The sequence below is a fragment of the Periophthalmus magnuspinnatus genome, chromosome 19, assembly GCF_009829125.3.
Source record: "Periophthalmus magnuspinnatus isolate fPerMag1 chromosome 19, fPerMag1.2.pri, whole genome shotgun sequence".
In the NCBI taxonomy this organism is placed as follows: domain Eukaryota; kingdom Metazoa; phylum Chordata; class Actinopteri; order Gobiiformes; family Gobiidae; genus Periophthalmus; species Periophthalmus magnuspinnatus.
Genome location: NC_047144.1, coordinates 9229957 through 9246861, shown reverse-complemented (window position 1 = coordinate 9246861; position 16905 = coordinate 9229957). Strand labels below are relative to the sequence as shown.

General features: G+C 38.7%; 2 protein-coding genes across 2 annotated transcripts; both read right to left on the bottom strand.

The window, feature by feature from the left end:
- Positions 1 to 149: 149 nt before the first annotated feature.
- Positions 150 to 5889, bottom strand: dbf4b (DBF4 zinc finger B). The gene is made up of 12 exons (XM_033985220.2): positions 5776 to 5889; positions 4997 to 5169; positions 4731 to 4910; positions 4532 to 4582; positions 4362 to 4431; positions 4154 to 4218; positions 4029 to 4065; positions 3785 to 3830; positions 2830 to 2961; positions 2607 to 2745; positions 2391 to 2521; positions 150 to 2299 (listed from the first exon to the last, which is right to left on the bottom strand). Exons 2-12 carry the CDS (start codon positions 5144 to 5146, stop codon positions 973 to 975), a joined length of 2328 nt encoding a protein of 775 aa, XP_033841111.2. The 5' UTR covers positions 5147 to 5169; positions 5776 to 5889; the 3' UTR covers positions 150 to 972.
- A 579-nt stretch (positions 5890 to 6468) lies between these two features.
- On the bottom strand, positions 6469 to 16905 carry LOC117387225 (gap junction gamma-1 protein-like). The gene is made up of 4 exons (XM_033984673.2): positions 16849 to 16905; positions 16653 to 16706; positions 15930 to 15998; positions 6469 to 8552 (listed from the first exon to the last, which is right to left on the bottom strand). Exon 4 carries the CDS (start codon positions 8499 to 8501, stop codon positions 7155 to 7157), a length of 1347 nt encoding a protein of 448 aa, XP_033840564.1. The 5' UTR covers positions 8502 to 8552; positions 15930 to 15998; positions 16653 to 16706; positions 16849 to 16905; the 3' UTR covers positions 6469 to 7154.

The window sequence follows — 16905 nt, the reverse complement described above, 5'->3', positions numbered from 1 at the left end:
GTTAATGGAACATGTATGTTAGAGGTAATGATAAGCAAGGACAAACTGGTCCACAGTCCTTCTTGCTTACCCTTCTTAATTCAAGATAAGACCTATTATTATTGAAAAAGTAAGCCACTTGCTACATAAAAACAAAAATCTAATAAAGTCATGTTAAAATAATTTATTCAAAAACATCACACACTCAAATGTTTTCCTGAGTCACTATTCCCACAAAACACCTATCTATTTTCATTACATTGTGTTAAATGGCATATCATTGGGGGGACAGGTGCCCTATACCTTTTGTCTTCAGACAGGAGAACACCTCTGGAGCCCCTATATGAAAAGCCTAGAGCATCCGCCCTTCCCATGTTCTCCTCTACCTCTGAAAGGAATGACTTTTTGTCTCATATTTGACCATCAACACGGTGCTTGTGGGATCACATCCAGGCACAGCACTTACAGTAATTGAGTAATGCCCCTTCAAAAAAAAAGCCTCATTAAAATCTCAATACTGCTGTGTCTTCCTGGAAATAGCTGCTCAAAGACATGCACAAAATTCAATAAGATGCACAGTACACAGGTATATCAAATGTACTGAGATATAGTGGCTTCATGTAACAGTCAAATAGTAAAAAGAAAAAAGTTAATTTCTAAAATATATTTATACATTGTAAGAAATATTTAATTCACATGCGCTTTATAGGATATCTATGAGATGAAGTGCTACCAATAGCATGGTAAATCAGTAATTCATAATCCAGTGTCTGCCCCTCCCAAATCTGGATAACTGAAAAGGTCCCCACCTTAGGCAGGTTTACAGCGAAGTATATTAATTGAGAAAGGTGTGACAGAAAGGGCATCTGATGAGACAACTTGTTGCAACAACCAAAAAAGATAATGATGATAATACTGGTCTCTTGGTGGTGCAGTTTGGGAGGTTATTTAATTTCAATTAAAAAAAATCTAATAAATTCTTCACCAATGCTTTCAATGCAGCACCTCTACAATCTGTACCACAGTCCTGGAGAAAGCAGAGGAGTCCACTGTGATTGGCTGCGTTGTTGGCTGCAGGACGTCCTGGAGGCGGGACTCGTAGCTGCTGTTGTGCTTCCAGGGGCAGGGCTGGTGCAGTAGGTCTTTGTCCAGTTCCCCATTGGTTTCTTTGGAGGTTGGGGCTTTCCCAAAGCGACCTAGCCGGGATAGTAACTCACAATCCCAGTCAGACTCCGAGGAGGAGGAGGAGAGGGCCGCCATGTCTGGGATGAGAGCTGATTCGATACAGACCGAAGTTGAGTGGGAATTTGAGTGTTCAGAGTTTTGACTTGAAAGAATATGTTGACATTTGTCAGGGATTGAAACTAGTGTGTTAAAAAGAAGTGGTTTTAAAGATGGCTGCCACTGAGCTGCAATGTTCATTTGAGGGACAGTAAAAGTACCAAGAGCCTGTGTAGAGTCCTGGTTTTCTATTGTGCAATAACTCTGAAATGTTGTGGCTGGCTGAGGAAAAGATCGAACTATTTTACTAGTTGCACTTTCAAAAAATAACAAGTACTTATCTTTTGTGATTTCAGATTTCTGTCCATTTTTTGTTTCTGCGTACCCACCAAATTCATTCGTCCTCCTCCTTTTGCTTGTGCTGTATTCAGGACTAGCCGACCTACTGCGCTTTTTCGTATTTAGCGTCATTGTTGTCTGACGAGGTAGTGAACGAGACCTGCGCTCACAGATATTATAACAAACTTTAATTTCCGGTTGGTTCTTCTCCGGTAATTTCACAGAACTTCTAACACTGGTCAAACTGTGATGTGCATTCAAAATAACAGATTGAGAAACACTAAACAGATTGTCTATTTGAACTATAGACTCATGTTTAGGTTCCTGTGAAGTTAAAAGTTGAGGGCTTAAAATGGGGGCCTCCATATATGAGCTATGCGAGTGTAAATCAGGTAGTTGGGGACTTAGTATTGGTGGGAAAGGGTCAGGGTTGAGACACAGATTAACAGGGCAAGGAGATAGGGGCTTTGTATCTAGGTGTGGCTCTGAAACAGATGGGTCTCTTGGCATCTTTTCTAAAACAGGCATAGCAGGACTCAAAGTTTTAGCATCAGCATCAGGAGTACCATCAGAGACTTCCATGTTTTGATTGGCTGTGGGAGGCTGGATTCCGGGAGGAGGTGACACGGTGTCACTGATGAGTATGGGAATGTTACCAGTAAAATTTGAGTCTTTCAGCTCTTTGACAGCATCTTCAGTTTCCAGATCTGTCAGTGGTTCTAGTTCACATGCATCGTGGTTTGGAGAAGTTTGGCAAAATCTGTTAAAATGTAATAACATATAGCACAATTTTAAATGTAGTTAGTCAAAGGAAATTGTGGTGTTGTTGTAGGCTAATTAAAGGGACTGACCCATTGAGTTCTTGAGGTTGTGATGGAGGATCAGGGTCAAAACCAGGAGCCATAGCAGGTACAAGTTGATCAACCACGCTGTAGTTGGATGACTCCAACACAAACGTACGGTGTTGGTCAGTTTGTAAATGCTATGACAAACAGTGAGGAGATTTTACAGCGACCATCAGGAAAAAAAAAAACCCAATAAGACAGAATTGTGTGAAACAGTCTCACCTCCTCCTGGTTTTTGTAGGTTTGGCGGCAGCATTCACAATACGCCACATCCTTTTTGCGTCGCCTCCATGGAGAAGGGTTACAGCTGAGAGGAGTCTGGCTTTTGTTCTCAGTGCTGACTGTGACCTTGAGATTTTCACTGAAATAAAAAAAGACCTTAAGTCATAACTAGGGCAATGACCTGACAATATTATGTTCTGAGTAAAGACGGAATCACACTAACATGTCTTTCTTCTCTTCTTGTCCTTTCCATTTGTCAAAGCAAGGAGGTGGAGGGCACTCAAAGGGGCTGTAACGTCCAGAGTAGTACAGACTGGGGAAGTTCATGGACTGCACGTGTAGAGGCTTGTATTTTCTATAGAAAAAAGCACCAATATTCAAACTAGGCATGCATTTATTACAGCCTACTGCATTGTATGCATTATGGATTTAAATTCAGTGCAGACAATAAATGTGTTTTTTCCTCATTTTGACATTCCTAGAAAATAGTTGCATAAATGGTAACAGCTCCAGCTGAGTTTATATGGGAATGTTTCAGATGTCATGGGCTCAATTTCCCAAAGCAGAGCCTATGAATGCGCCCGACCAGTGAGACCACTTAAACTAATTGAAATGAGGATGCTAATGAAAAGGCCTGTTCACACCGAGATCCCCTGCAGCCCTCGAGCTGTTGTGCCTCATCAAACAGAAACTGTATCTGCTCCTCCTCCGGGGGGCAGCACCACTGGGGGGACTGTCACAGTACACCACAGAAGTCCTTATGCCACTCAATTAAGCAAATCATCTATGCCAAATGCAAAAAACCAAGAGGAAAAATAAGGTCGCAACCATGCCTTCCCATCCTAACTGAAATCTGAGATAGTCTAAAGAGACAGCCTAAAATATGCTTTATTGATTCAATAAAGCATTGAATCAATAAAGAATATTGTTTAGATGGGTCACTTTTTGGTCAATTTGACAGTGACACACACACAAAGACAACATCATTAACCTTTTACCTCGAGGAAACAGGGTCAACAGGGCAGGAGGTCAAACGTGGTTTCAAGTGAAACCTGTGTTTAGAAATTAGTACATTTTGACTGTTCTGTACAGACTGTAATTGGACACTTTGAGGATAGGAGTCCTGTCGTCTTCCTCTGACAAAGAAAAAATAAATTACTATGCGAGTGTAAACTCACCTGCTTGAGTCTTCAACTTTGAGATATGGAGACCTCAGGGGTGCAGCTGTGAAAGGAGAAAAATAAGGATTCACTATGTCAATATTTATAATCACTACGTTAGCACACACGTAAAATAACTGCTTTAACGTGATTATAACAGAATTTCCTAATTCCATGGTAATGGATAATAATAAGGTTGTTACTCTGTTGTTTATTATTTGGTATTTACCTAATATAATTGGTGTAAACAAGTTTGACTCACCTTTTACAACATTTGGAATTTGTTTGGTGTAAACTTTCTGTAAAAAAAAAATAAAAAAAAATTATATATATATATATACTTACATATTATTTACACAAAAAATGTAAATAAAAGTAAAAACATACCTGTGACTTCTTAGATTTAGTGTCCAAACTTTCTCGAGACAACTGCTTAAGGTATAAAAGGACATCTGAAAAGGCCTTAAGGATTAACACAACACTGGCAAAGACAGACATTTGTAAAATCCACATATTCTCTACTACACACCAGTGGGAGAAGCATTTAAACTTTTGACATGGAAATGATCTTTAAACAAACATGGTCAAAGGATACCATCTGCATACAGAATCTTTACTCCCCATGACCGGGCATTGGTCAAAACACTGCTCTTCTGCAGCCGCTCCTGTTCAATTCGAATCCATATATTAATTATTCAGTTTTGTACAATGAATAAATAAAATATATACTATAAACATTTACATTTTAAAATAAGCCTTACTTACATTATTAAGAATGGCCTTTTCTAGCAGAGCCTTCCCACGACTGCCACACACCTGTTTCCATGACCATAACGCATCAATAATAGTGTAAACGTAAAAAGCAAACGTTCACAATTTGTATGTCATTCATGTCAGTATATAAAATACAAATCTAATATACATAACATTTACTGTAGAATATATAATCCAATAAGATACTTACATTTAAGGGAGGCTTGGGAGTCGCCTGCTTTTGTCTGCCTTCTTTCAGTACACTCTCTTGCTGTTTGGCGGGAGTAGATTCATCTCTTTTAGTTTTACTGTCTGATGCCTTCTGCTCTAGTTCTTCTAGGCATCCGGTGACAACAAAATCTACATCCTTGTGCAGAAAACTTTCAATTTTCTAAATAGAGCAAAAAGATTATACAGTGGTAATATTATGCACTAGTCCAAAAACTTGCAGTATTGAACTTTTGTCTTTAACTTTACCCCTCCAAATAAAGTTATGGCTTCCAGTAGGAGGGCTGCGGAGCGCTTCTTTATTCTATCCAGATAGAATGTTCTTCCATCTAGTTTCTTCTCTCCGGGGGCCAGTTTACCCAGAAGACCACCTTTCTCTGGGAACATCCGCTGCTCCATGACCGCACAAAACACGCCAGGGTCTTAAAAGCAAAACGGTGCAAGTGTCAGCCAAATATGATTTAATTCATACCTATTCTACACAGTATTTCCTTTAAACATATTATTACATCATAGATGATATTTAGGATGCTAATGGATAAATGAGGCTAAATACGCTGTAAACAAAATAAATAATCACAATTAGCCTACATTAAATATATTTTCAGTTGTTATATTACCCTATATTTTAGCATTTAACTTAGACTGGACCAGTCGGTCTTTATTATGAACCCTAGACAAGAATTTGTCACAGCATACTTCCAAAACTGACACTAGCTCTACGTAAACACATTTTCATATTATGCTTGCTCTCGTCAAAGAGGTGGTAAATGTAATTCTTTTGAAAATAAACGTGCATTAAATAGCCTATGGATACTATTCACTTTAATGCATAAACCGTAAGATAGCAGATCATTCTCATATAATAAATAGAACATATGAGCGATTAGCACTAAATAGCTGAGGTTAGCTCACAGTCACATTCAGTTAGCACGAGAAAGCAAAAAAGTTGCACGCTATTGTTGTAACTAAAAACTCTACTAACATGCCTCTAGACAAACTTATAAAATTATATTAAGCTTACGTACTCCTTATTTCTTTTCGAAGACAAAAGGGTCTTCTAATGATTTAAGAAAAGTTGTCGGAGCCGCAAACCGCCGCTTTTTAAACAACACTGCGAAGACAGGAAGTCAACACAAGTCACATCCGGTGGACCTGAAATTTAAAATTAAGCCATTGTTTTTATATATAATATATATATAATATTTTATATTTATTTGTTTTTGTACATCCTACTATGTGCCCTAAATATGACCATAATCTGCTATAATTTAGATAGCTCGTTAACGAAAAGGTGAAATGTTGAGCTCAGAGTTCCCTCTTTATCTTCAGTTGTTAGCCATAAGGCAGTTTTGTATCTGCTTTAATTTGTTAAAAGTTTGGTTGCTTTGAAATCATAATCGGTTTATTGATTTTTTTTTCCAGTCTGGGTTTAAATAGCTTTTTAAACTAATCGGTCAAATATGTTGGACTTTTATTCCAGCAGAGGGCAATGTGCACTAACATACATGGATACTTCCATGCAAAGTACCAGTAAATGGGAGGACTACAGTACAATACATTTAAGCTATACTGTATACCACTTTCACAGAAAATTTCAAACAAATGATATATAATCCGATATCCAAACATAAAACATGAACGGAACTATTACTGAACTTTTATTTGTAAGTTATAAAATGTAAAAAACATATTCTTTAACATAAAAGGCTTACATGCAATCTCCCAGGTCTGGTTTGAGTAGTACCTTCCAAAATAAACTTGCTTTAACAAACCAAACATTAACGGACAATTCTGTCACAATATAACTACATAACTCACAACAATTGTCATCCAAATATTACCACCAAATTATGAATTAAGATACTGCTTGAAAATGGACCCTGAATAGCCGCCAAGGGCTAGTTTGCATAAGGACATAATGAAATTAAAGTAAAAGTATCAACCATACACGTTCTTTGCCTCTTAAGTAAGATACTCATCACAGAAGGATCTGCAATGACAAACACATCTCAAACACATCATCTCAGATCAACAATTTTCAAAGGCAAAACTGTACATTAACAGCCTCATTTAACACATTTTATTTCTTTCTTTTATTATTAAACTAATTGTTTTAGTTTTCTTTGCCACATTGGCTTAGATGGATTATAGGTAGTTTATCTTTTTGTTTTGTTTTTGGCTAACAATAACAATCAAGGTTTTGGCCCTATATTGTCCCTTGCTGGCTCGAATTTATTAGCAAATCTATTGACTTCCTCTGTTAATGTCTTGGCTTAGACAACTCAAGACTCATGATAGAGGGTATATAGAAATTACTAAAGGTGGACTTTACGCCATCTGAAACACATGAGAACCTCTGGACTTGGGAATACTGCCTATAACTTCAAGACATAACAGTTTGGTTTTAGATCCACTCTGACCCCTTTATTTCTCCATATTTGCTGCTGGTGCTGCTGCTGCCCCTGTCCGTGTCCTCTTTGGCTGTGTGCTTGGAGGGCTGTTTCTGCCTCCTCTCTCTCTGCTGTTTGCTCTGGTTGTTACTGTGGCTTTGCTGTTTGTTGTAAACCTGTTTCTCTGCCTCTAGTTTGTTCTTATGCTCGCCTAGTTCCTTGTGTAGTCCCTTAGCACTGTCTCTCAAGCCCGTGTGGCACAGGTTTTCGTTGTTGTTGCAGCAGTGTTGGCGTTCCTCTTGTGCAATGTTGACGTGGTTCTGGCGACATGTCATCTTGGAGTTGTTGAGGTCAGTGATAGGCAGCAGCTGGTCCCGAGGGCCTGTGGACACCAGAAGAGGCTTGATGGCAATGTTGTAGCCCGGTGGAGCAGAGGGGGCGTTCCATGAGTAGGGGTATGAGCTGTACTGTTCTCTGTTCAGGTCAGTTTCACTAAAAGCCCCCAGTCCCTTGGTCAGGCGGCACAGTTCCTCTTCATCTAACTGCATTTGTCGCGAGCGCACTATTTCACACACTGTCCCAATACCCAAGTGTAGCAGCTCCCAAATGTTTAGGCTCAAACAAAGCAGAGAGACAGTGTACATGATCAGGAGGAAGATGGTCTTTTCCGTGGGACGGGACACAAAGCAGTCCACACGGTGAGGACAGGGGGAGTCGGTGCACTCGTAGGTGGGAGGGACCGCAAACCCATAGAGAGCGTACTGTCCACAGAGAAAGGCCACCTCCAGCACGGAGCGGGCCAGGAGCTGCAGCACATAAATGCGCATGAGGCCATCCTGTCTGATGCGTTGACGCCCGTCATGGCGGGGCTTGGATTTTTCCTGACAGTCAGGGCTGCCTTTGGGCACAGGGTTTTGGTCGACTTCAGCCATTTCATAGATCATGGGGTCCTCCTCCTGGTCACCCTCAGCCTCCTCCAGAGCTCGGTGCTGTTGTCTGCCCGACAGATAAGGCTTTCTGGGTTTCCTCCGAGGGGAACTGCCTGCCTTCTCTTCCGAGCGGGCAATTTTGTTAACTGCATAGCCCAGGTACATGAGCGATGGTGTAGCCACCAGAATAATTTGAAAAACCCAGAATCGGACATGGGAGAGAGGTGCAAAGGCATTATAGCACACATTCTCACAGCCGGGCTGGGCTGAGTTACAGACAAACTTGCTTTGTTCATCATAGTAGATGGATTCCCCTCCAACGGCTGTCAGCACTATTCGAAACACAATGAGCACAGTGAGCCAGATCTTCCCCACAAACGTGGAGTGATTGTGGATCTCCTCCAATAAACGAGTCAGGAAGCTCCAACTCATGATAACGGCAGCAGGGTGATAGAGTCCGGACACACACCTCCAATTACTCTTCTGGGAAAACAAGAAACCCAATAAGAAATTTATAAGACAATCAATAGAAGGATGCATATGTATTGTTTTTTATTGGTCTATTTAGTAAAACTTAACTAAGGCATATAGCTACATCTGCTTACAGAAAATGGTTAACACACAGCTATGCATTCAAGACAAAAGACTAGTGTTTATTTAATAAGTAAATACGATGCCCGTGCTTCAGTCACCCCTGCTTCTTGGGTGAGGGCTGTAGGCTCTTTGTCTGGAAAGACTTGAAGCACATATAACACATGGCATGTCCTCATAAATACTGTTCACTGTGTAATTGATGGCAATCAAATAAAAGCAGTCATCACATTTCATATTTGAGTAACACATTAGGTACACTAACATGTGTGTCCTCTACGCCTTGGAGAAAAGTCTCCAACGGCTTGTCTAAACATCTCCTTGGTTTTAATACACAAGGCGTGACTAATGATGATGGTGGTATTCTGAAACATAACGCTATTGCTTACCTCCCACATTACTACATATGGCTTATACGGCTCCAATGAGAAAAAAAATTTCAGCAATGCATAAGTAAACCCCAAACCAAAACAAAAAGAGAAATTTGTTATCCATACATATCACATGTTGTTAGTTCAAGTATATTTTATGGAGCTAAACTATTATCAACACTCCACTTGAACCAAAGCACTGGCACACATTTATTCAACACTAACACATTACAAATTATGACCAGCTGCTACTAAATAAATGTGCTGGTCTGTGAAGAGGGAAAAAGCCCCATTGTCTCATTAAGTGCCTGTTAAAAACAGCACATCTGGCCTCTTGTGTAATAATATATGTACCACCCAAATACAAATCTCAAGAAGCCGGGAAAGGCCTTCGAGGTCACACTGTGTATTTTAGTTTAGTAATTTTTCACAAATATAATGTAAGCACTCATGCCTTTAGATAAGTCAGGAAATCATACCAGTGATGCGACTCCTGCACTTCTCTTAGGCAGATTGGGACATGGTCATCCCCATGGACCAACCACAGGTCACCTTTGTTTCCAAGCCAAGATAAAAGATTGTATTAAAAAGAAATCTATCAGGTCAATTACTTCAATCACAAAATAGTTGGATGTGATGATGAGAGCGAGCGAAATATATTATCTTTACTAAAACTATTAAAAATACTACTAGTAGTAGTAATAGAGTTGTTAGCAGGACATGCACAAGTTTGGAGAAATAAATATGAATGAATGACTCTTGAAGAAACTGCAAATTGCAATACTTTTCAAAAAACCCACAAATGGGCATTTTTTTTCAAAAGACCCCGCAATGGGAATATACTGAGGACACCAAATTGTAATTATTATAAAGGCGATGATAATGTTTTTAATGCTAGGGATATACATTCTAAGAAATGATTCTTTGTTGAGAACTGGAAGAGCCAATTCTCATAAGATAACAGCCAAATCTTCAGCTGCTCCCGCTCAAACCTGCTAAAACTCACACCACAAGCTGAAATTTGATGAACATTGATTGCATGCAAAGATACATTCAATTACTGCCTATAGAAATCTTTTTTAAGCGATATGGTCTCAAGAGTTTGAAATGGTGATAAATAGGAAGCCAAATGGGAGCAGCCCATCCCATAAATGTTCCATCCTTTTGCATGAATGTATAACTACACCTAATTAGATACAAACTTGCTGTTTAAATGAGCCAAATTGCATGGACTTGTTGCCGCCTCCCTACAGCCCGACATTGGCTGAGCACAGTCCAATGCATTTCTCCCAGATGTCTTTGCGCCTCAGACCGGCAGCCTCCAGTTTCCTACAGCGCCAGTAAAAGGACTATTTAAGGACTGTATTTTTAAAGAGCACCCAGCCTTGTTCAAGCCTATCTCAAAGGATTTCAAGCTGCGAACATAAAAAGATTTAGGTTTTCCTTCGACACAGTTAAACCAATGCTCCACCCTGATCCTATGCTCTCTCTATGAAACACTCACTCGTCATTAACTTTAAAGAAGGCTGTAAAAAGTTTGTAGTTACCGAGTTTGCTGACACCGCACCAGTTTTTCTGTGAGGTATGTTTTTCTACCTTGTTAGATGCACAGTTCCCACACAGCGTCAAAGAAATCTAAGCCAGAGGAAAGAAAGGGATATACTACAGTCATGCCATAATTTAAAACAACTACAATATTTGGAAGTTGATCTTAAGAGGGACAATTGTACAACAAGAAAAAAAGAATCAGGCTTAATTTAAAGGCTTTCACTGAAGTAAGACTATTGGAATGCCCACAACCTCAGACCTATACAACAGGAGCCAATTAGAGACAGAAATTCAGGCAGTATGCAATCACACCGTGTTTATGGCAGTGTTTATGTACACAACACTATGCTATAGCTGCTAAATTAATCCAATGTTAATGGCCTGTAAACCAGTAAGGTTAACATTTTTGGTTTATGGTAAAAGTGCGACACAGTGCTTAAAGTGGTGCAAGCGTAACAATGAATGTGCAGTTTTTTTGTTTAGAGGTGCACTATGTAACTTTTCTAATGACGCATCTGCCACCATGAGAGATGAGAGGTTTTTCCCTAATATTCTAAAGCAAGACCTGTCTTTTAGTTTTTGCACTTATTCAATTAAAAAACATGCATTCTTATTGTGAGCGGGATTTCTCCTCAGGTTTGACCTGGAATTTGGCCTGGCACAATAACCTCTCCATGGAGACAAGCAGATAGCGGCCCCTCCACCAGAAGTTACATTGTGCAAAATGGATACTGGTGAAAAACACCATAATTTCCTGTTTTTTCAATGACCAGTGTACACTATATGTATAGACTGTGGGTAGCCTATACATTAAATTCTACACATGAGGAGAAGAAAAAAAAAGTCTACTATGATACTGGGCATTTTCCATGGTTGGCCAGAAAGGGTGTAAAGACTTTTTAAATCTTACATGTGCATGCTTAGTCCAACCAGGTTGCAATTTGTTGTCACTTATACACTGGCTGACACCTATCAAATGAATAATTCACACTTAGTGCTCAGTGCCACAGCACCACCAATAGGACTGCGGAGAAAAAAATTACTTTGACAGAAATGGTCAAAAGTCAAAAATGGAATTGGCACATTGTCCTATGATGAACAGACAGGAAGTCAGCCATATTGGATTGAAATTTCATCATCAATTTGCCTGCGTTTTTAGAAAAACATATTTAGTCTTAGGTGTTTAGTCCAAAAGAGCTCATATCTGGCATGCTATATGAAGAGACCTTGCAATTGAAAAATGATCAATTTTTTGGGATATTCCTTACTGTTTGCCAACAGCACAATGGCAAAACACACCTTATTTCCCTATTTATTCAATGACTTCTCACAGCCACAGGCATAGATTCAGAGGAGGCATGGGAGGAACGTGTGCTTGGGGGCGAGGGCCATCATCACCGCTTGGGGTTTTAATTACTATTCTTTGTCCGACCAAATGATCGCATTTTTGATGGCCTATACTTCTGCGAAAAGTCTCACATGGCAGTACAAAATTGACCAGCCTGACAAAAAATTTGAGAAAAAAAGCATTGTAAAAATGTCCGATGCTCACCAACTCTACAGCGCTGCCAGAAATGGATCCCTCTGCAAATGAGATAACCTAATTTGGGCATAGGCTGACAAAATTCAGAACAATGATAGAGCTCTATCAGACAAGCCAAAAATTTTGGTCCAAATGAGCTCAGATTTGACATGCCACATCTAGAGACATAGAGTTTCAGTGGTGCTCATGGTTTCCTCATAGCACGCCATAAAAAAAAACAGATTTCCTCTTTGCTCTATGACTTCCCATGACCACAGGCATATCCCTACAGAACTCAATTTTTTATCTCATATGTGTGATTCGTGCCTGAATGTAAAGAACTAAATTATTTGATTTGTATGAAACTTGGGGATTGAAATCTATGCATGAGGAGATGCAAAAAATTCTATTATGAATATGAGACATTTTTGCATGCTTGGCTAGCAGGAGCACAAAGGCTCCTAAAAAATATTTTACAAAATCTTACACGTGCATGCTTAGTCCGACCATGTTGAAATTTGAATGACTTATACACTGGCTGCCACTGATTACATTGATATGTCAAACACAATGATCACTGGTAGAGTGCCACCTTTTGGAATGCACAAAGTTTACAATGGGGAGAAAAAATTACTTTAGTACACTGTTACCTCTAGGGTCCTCCAAGGCTCCCACTGTAAATGAACTGACTCTGACTCAAATCACACAATAGAGAGGAAAAGACCCACTAAACAAGAACAAAAATGCACCAAAGTTGGCAGAGTGCAAAAAAGCTTTGTGCAAAATGAATTCTCATAACAATATTTTACATGAGAAAAAATGTCTCAACAATGCCACCTTTTAAGTGATCCCTATGGAATGGGAGACACATGGCCATGTTCAATTTCTATTTGGAACACAGCATTTAGCTATGTCCATTTAAGTATATAGTCTATGGTTTTTCTATGGCTTTTTTTAGAAGGACCTTTATCATCACCTTAAATAAACAAGGAATAATCTGGTCTATTGTTGCCATTGTTTTTTTTTATTAATCTGCTGTGTCATCATAACCTGGAATCTTATCAGTTCACCTGGAATCTTATCTTATCTGGGGAAGTTTGCCCATAGAACATTGGTGAAAAACACCTTAATGTCCTGTTTTTTCTATGACTTCTCATAACCACAGACATAGGCTTAGAGAGCTCAAATTATAATCACAACTGCGTGATCCTGCCCTGAATATAACGGATTATGAAGTCTAATAAAAGTGAACACTAAAGCGCTCATGGCCACAGGCATCGGTCTAGAAAGCTCAAATTTGAATCACTTATGCGTGATCTCGCCCTGAACATAACGGACAAATAATTATATGACCAGTGCATATTATAGCGCCCCCTAGCCTATACATAAAACATCAACATTATTTTATTGGAACGAAACTTGGGGATTCAATTCTATGCATTAGGGGAAGAAAACAATCTACTAAAAACATAGGGCATGTTTCATAGTTGGCCAGCAGGGATGCAGAAACTTGTAAAAAAAACACACACACATCTTACACACACATGCATTACACATACTCCTGATTGGATGAGCCAATGAGACACATGTCCTAGTTTGTACCCTTTTACCTCTAGGGTCCTCCAAAGCTCCCACTGTAAATTAACTGCACTCTACTCAAATCACACAATAAAGAGGGAAATACACATTAAACATGAACAGAAATGTACCCGAATTGGCACAGTGAATCAGCTTAGTGAATTGAATTATCATCACTAAAATTATAGTAACAACATTTTACATGGTCCACAACAAATGGCTCTACAGCGCCAGCTTTTGAGTGACCACTATGGGACGGGAGACTCATGTACTATCTATTAAGCGTGATAGGCCACATATGGACAAACCTAAAACATAATTTGAGCAATAGTCTACAGGAAGTTGGCCGCATTGGATGGCATTTCTGCTGCTACTGTGACATATATTTACAGTGGTCCCTCGCTATATCGCGGTTCACCTTTCGCAGTCTCATTGTTTCATGGATTTTTTGTGTGCAATTTTGCATACTTTTTTTACAGTGTATGAACCCACATTGTGTTCTGTGTCCTGATTGGCTTAGGGACTGTAGACCATTGTTAATCAGTCTCCTCCGTGCCATGTCTCCTGTACAGTACAGAATTTGTTCAGCCAAATTTACATAAATGTTCGATCGACACTAGAGCGGAGCAGCAGCAGGACGAAGAGGCATGGTCAGGGGAACTGTGAAATATGTGTGAGTCACTATTAATTAATTAAACAAGAGAGAAATGTGAGAAAATGTTAATGTCTGTCTTAGAAAAGTGTATAAAGTGTGTGGTGAGGGGTTTTACAGCCTTAAAACATATATGATAACTGTAAAAAATAAAGCTGACTACTTTGTGGATTTTGCCTATTGCGGGTTATTTTTAGAACCTAACCCCCGCGATAAAAGAGGGAACACTGTATATGAAACCTATCTAGTCCTGGGCTTTTGAGCCAAATTAACTCACACTCCACATGCCACATCTATAAATGTTGATAATCAATATTGTAGATTTAGAAAGTATTAGTTCATAATGGAATTTGTCCCATCTGGTTGGATGCAGATCTTGTACTTGGAACGCAGAATTTTACCCATTGTAGGACAAATAAAAATTTTCTTAACCTAACTCATAAATCAATAACAAACAATTTATCTGGTCTGAGATTATAAATCCCTTCTGCTTGTCACTACAGCAGACCTATTCTGCAAAATCGACTTTTCACACCTTTTAACCATATAATTGTTTCCCCTCATCATTAACTCACCCAAAATTGTATTTGGAGTGATTTGTGCATGTTTGAGCTGTCTTTAAGCACTTATTTTCAAGACACTATTGCCTATCAATCCCTATTTTCACCGCCAACAGTGCCCCACTGCTCTGTACTTACTTTGTTCACCAATTTCATTTTCTGAATCGGTGATACACTTTGGCAGCATTGCGTAGAAGTTTTGATACAAATGAAAAAAAATTATCTGCAACTGGATAGGTATAAGATAGCTGCATGTCTGTAGGATCCATAGCCATAGAGATTCATTATGGTAACTTGTGTAACATGCCATCAAAAAAATTATTTATTTCCTATTTCTTTGATACCTGGTAACAGCCGCATGCATCGGCCTTTAGAGCTCAAATTTAAATCAAAATTGCAAAATCAAAGCCTGAATAGAGCAGAGCACAGAGCTGAGCACATAACCAATCGTGACTATAGCACCCCTATGAAAGAAAGAAAGTCCACAAAACCTGTGGGATTCATTGTGTTAACCATAACATACAAAAAAGTCAATGGGACCAATGTCATATTCTTTATCATTTGGACTGTGGAGTCCACTATTTGTTTCATATTGGAGTTTGCAAATCTATATACAGAGACATAAATTATTTTATGTGTATAGTAACTGAAAAATGACACAAATATTTTTAGGTCATTCTAATCAAAAGACTCAACATACTAATACATATTACTTTATGCATAATACACCATAACTGAATTATGCACAAAGTTGCTGGTAAATCACGTCACAATGCAGGGGCGGTTGCGATTAAGAAAGTGAATCAGAGCTGCTCGCTACTCAGAACTGGTCATGATTCAGGGGCGATTCAGAGGTGGATGCGATTCAGAGGTTGTCACAATTCCATAGGAGCATGTGAGGAACATGCACATGATGGTAATCATCACGGCTTGCTGTATTTGCAAAGGTTATAACTGAAACACTATTTTAATTTATTGTTTGTCTTTAGTATGATATGCCAATAGAAAGATTACAAATTGTAATCTTCTAAGTTTTACCTGTTTTCTTTTGTTATCCTTCCCGTCTCTTTTCTCTAGGACAAGATGACATTACAAAATCTCATGTGCCTGCAAAATAAACAGAAAAACAACAACACAACTTTACTTCATGAATAAACTGAAGCTACAGGCATAATAAAAAGTTTTAGCAGTTTACAGCAGAGTTTTTCAACATTTATCCACAAAAAATGTAACACTTCACTATAGATTAATTACAGACTACAGACTATATCACTGGGTCAGATCACACATTGGGGCTATGTTTTAGGGCAAAATTAGGATTAGGATGAGAGCCTTGTTGTGGGACAGACAAAGGGCTGTGAGGAAACTACATCCACATTGTACATGCCAATGCACAAAATAATGCATTATCTACAATTCATGTGCTTATTTACTATATAAACTAAACTATATTTACGTTTTGTCTTAAATATAGCATATTCAAAAACGAAAGAAATAGAAAGAAATCTGACTGAAAGAACAATAATGATTAATTACAGCTGATAAAGATAAAGTAGTTGATTTTAGCTTAAATTAACGCTAACATTTTAACGGAAGAGTGCTTAGCTAACTTTGTTTTAATATTGGAAATGTGAAGGGAAAAAAGACAACATTCATTGCTGAACATCACTTTTTTTTTACTAATACAATACAATTACTAATTTACTAATACAACTTGTAATCATTGTTAAGTCACTTCTGTAAATAACATAAATTACAAACCTTTTCGTATTTTAGCGCGATTCTCCATGGACTTCACCGCGGTCAAACGCAGCACTGTGGGAAAACAGCAACATCCTCAGAAAAAAGTAAGTTTTTCCCCACAAAATCTAATTAAATCAAGTTAGATAACAACCGAAGTGACGAAAAACACAAAATGAATCACATTATTATGAATCTAATCTAATTATTAACTTACATCAGAAGTAGTGGACAAAAGTGAGCGCGTTTGTGGAGGAGAAGCGAAGGAGCGTGG

Coding starts and splice junctions, on each gene's coding strand:
- dbf4b (XM_033985220.2), bottom strand. CDS start 5,146: ATGGAGCAGCGGATGTTCCCAGAGAAAGGTGGTCTTCTGGGTAAACTG. Junction 4,583..4,730: donor CTCCCAAGCCTCCCTTAAAT/GTAAGTATCTTA, acceptor TCATGGAAACAG/GTGTGTGGCAGTCGTGGGAA. Junction 2,522..2,606: donor CCTACAAAAACCAGGAGGAG/GTGAGACTGTTT, acceptor TGTTTGTCATAG/CATTTACAAACTGACCAACA.
- LOC117387225 (XM_033984673.2), bottom strand. CDS start 8,501: ATGAGTTGGAGCTTCCTGACTCGTTTATTGGAGGAGATCCACAATCAC.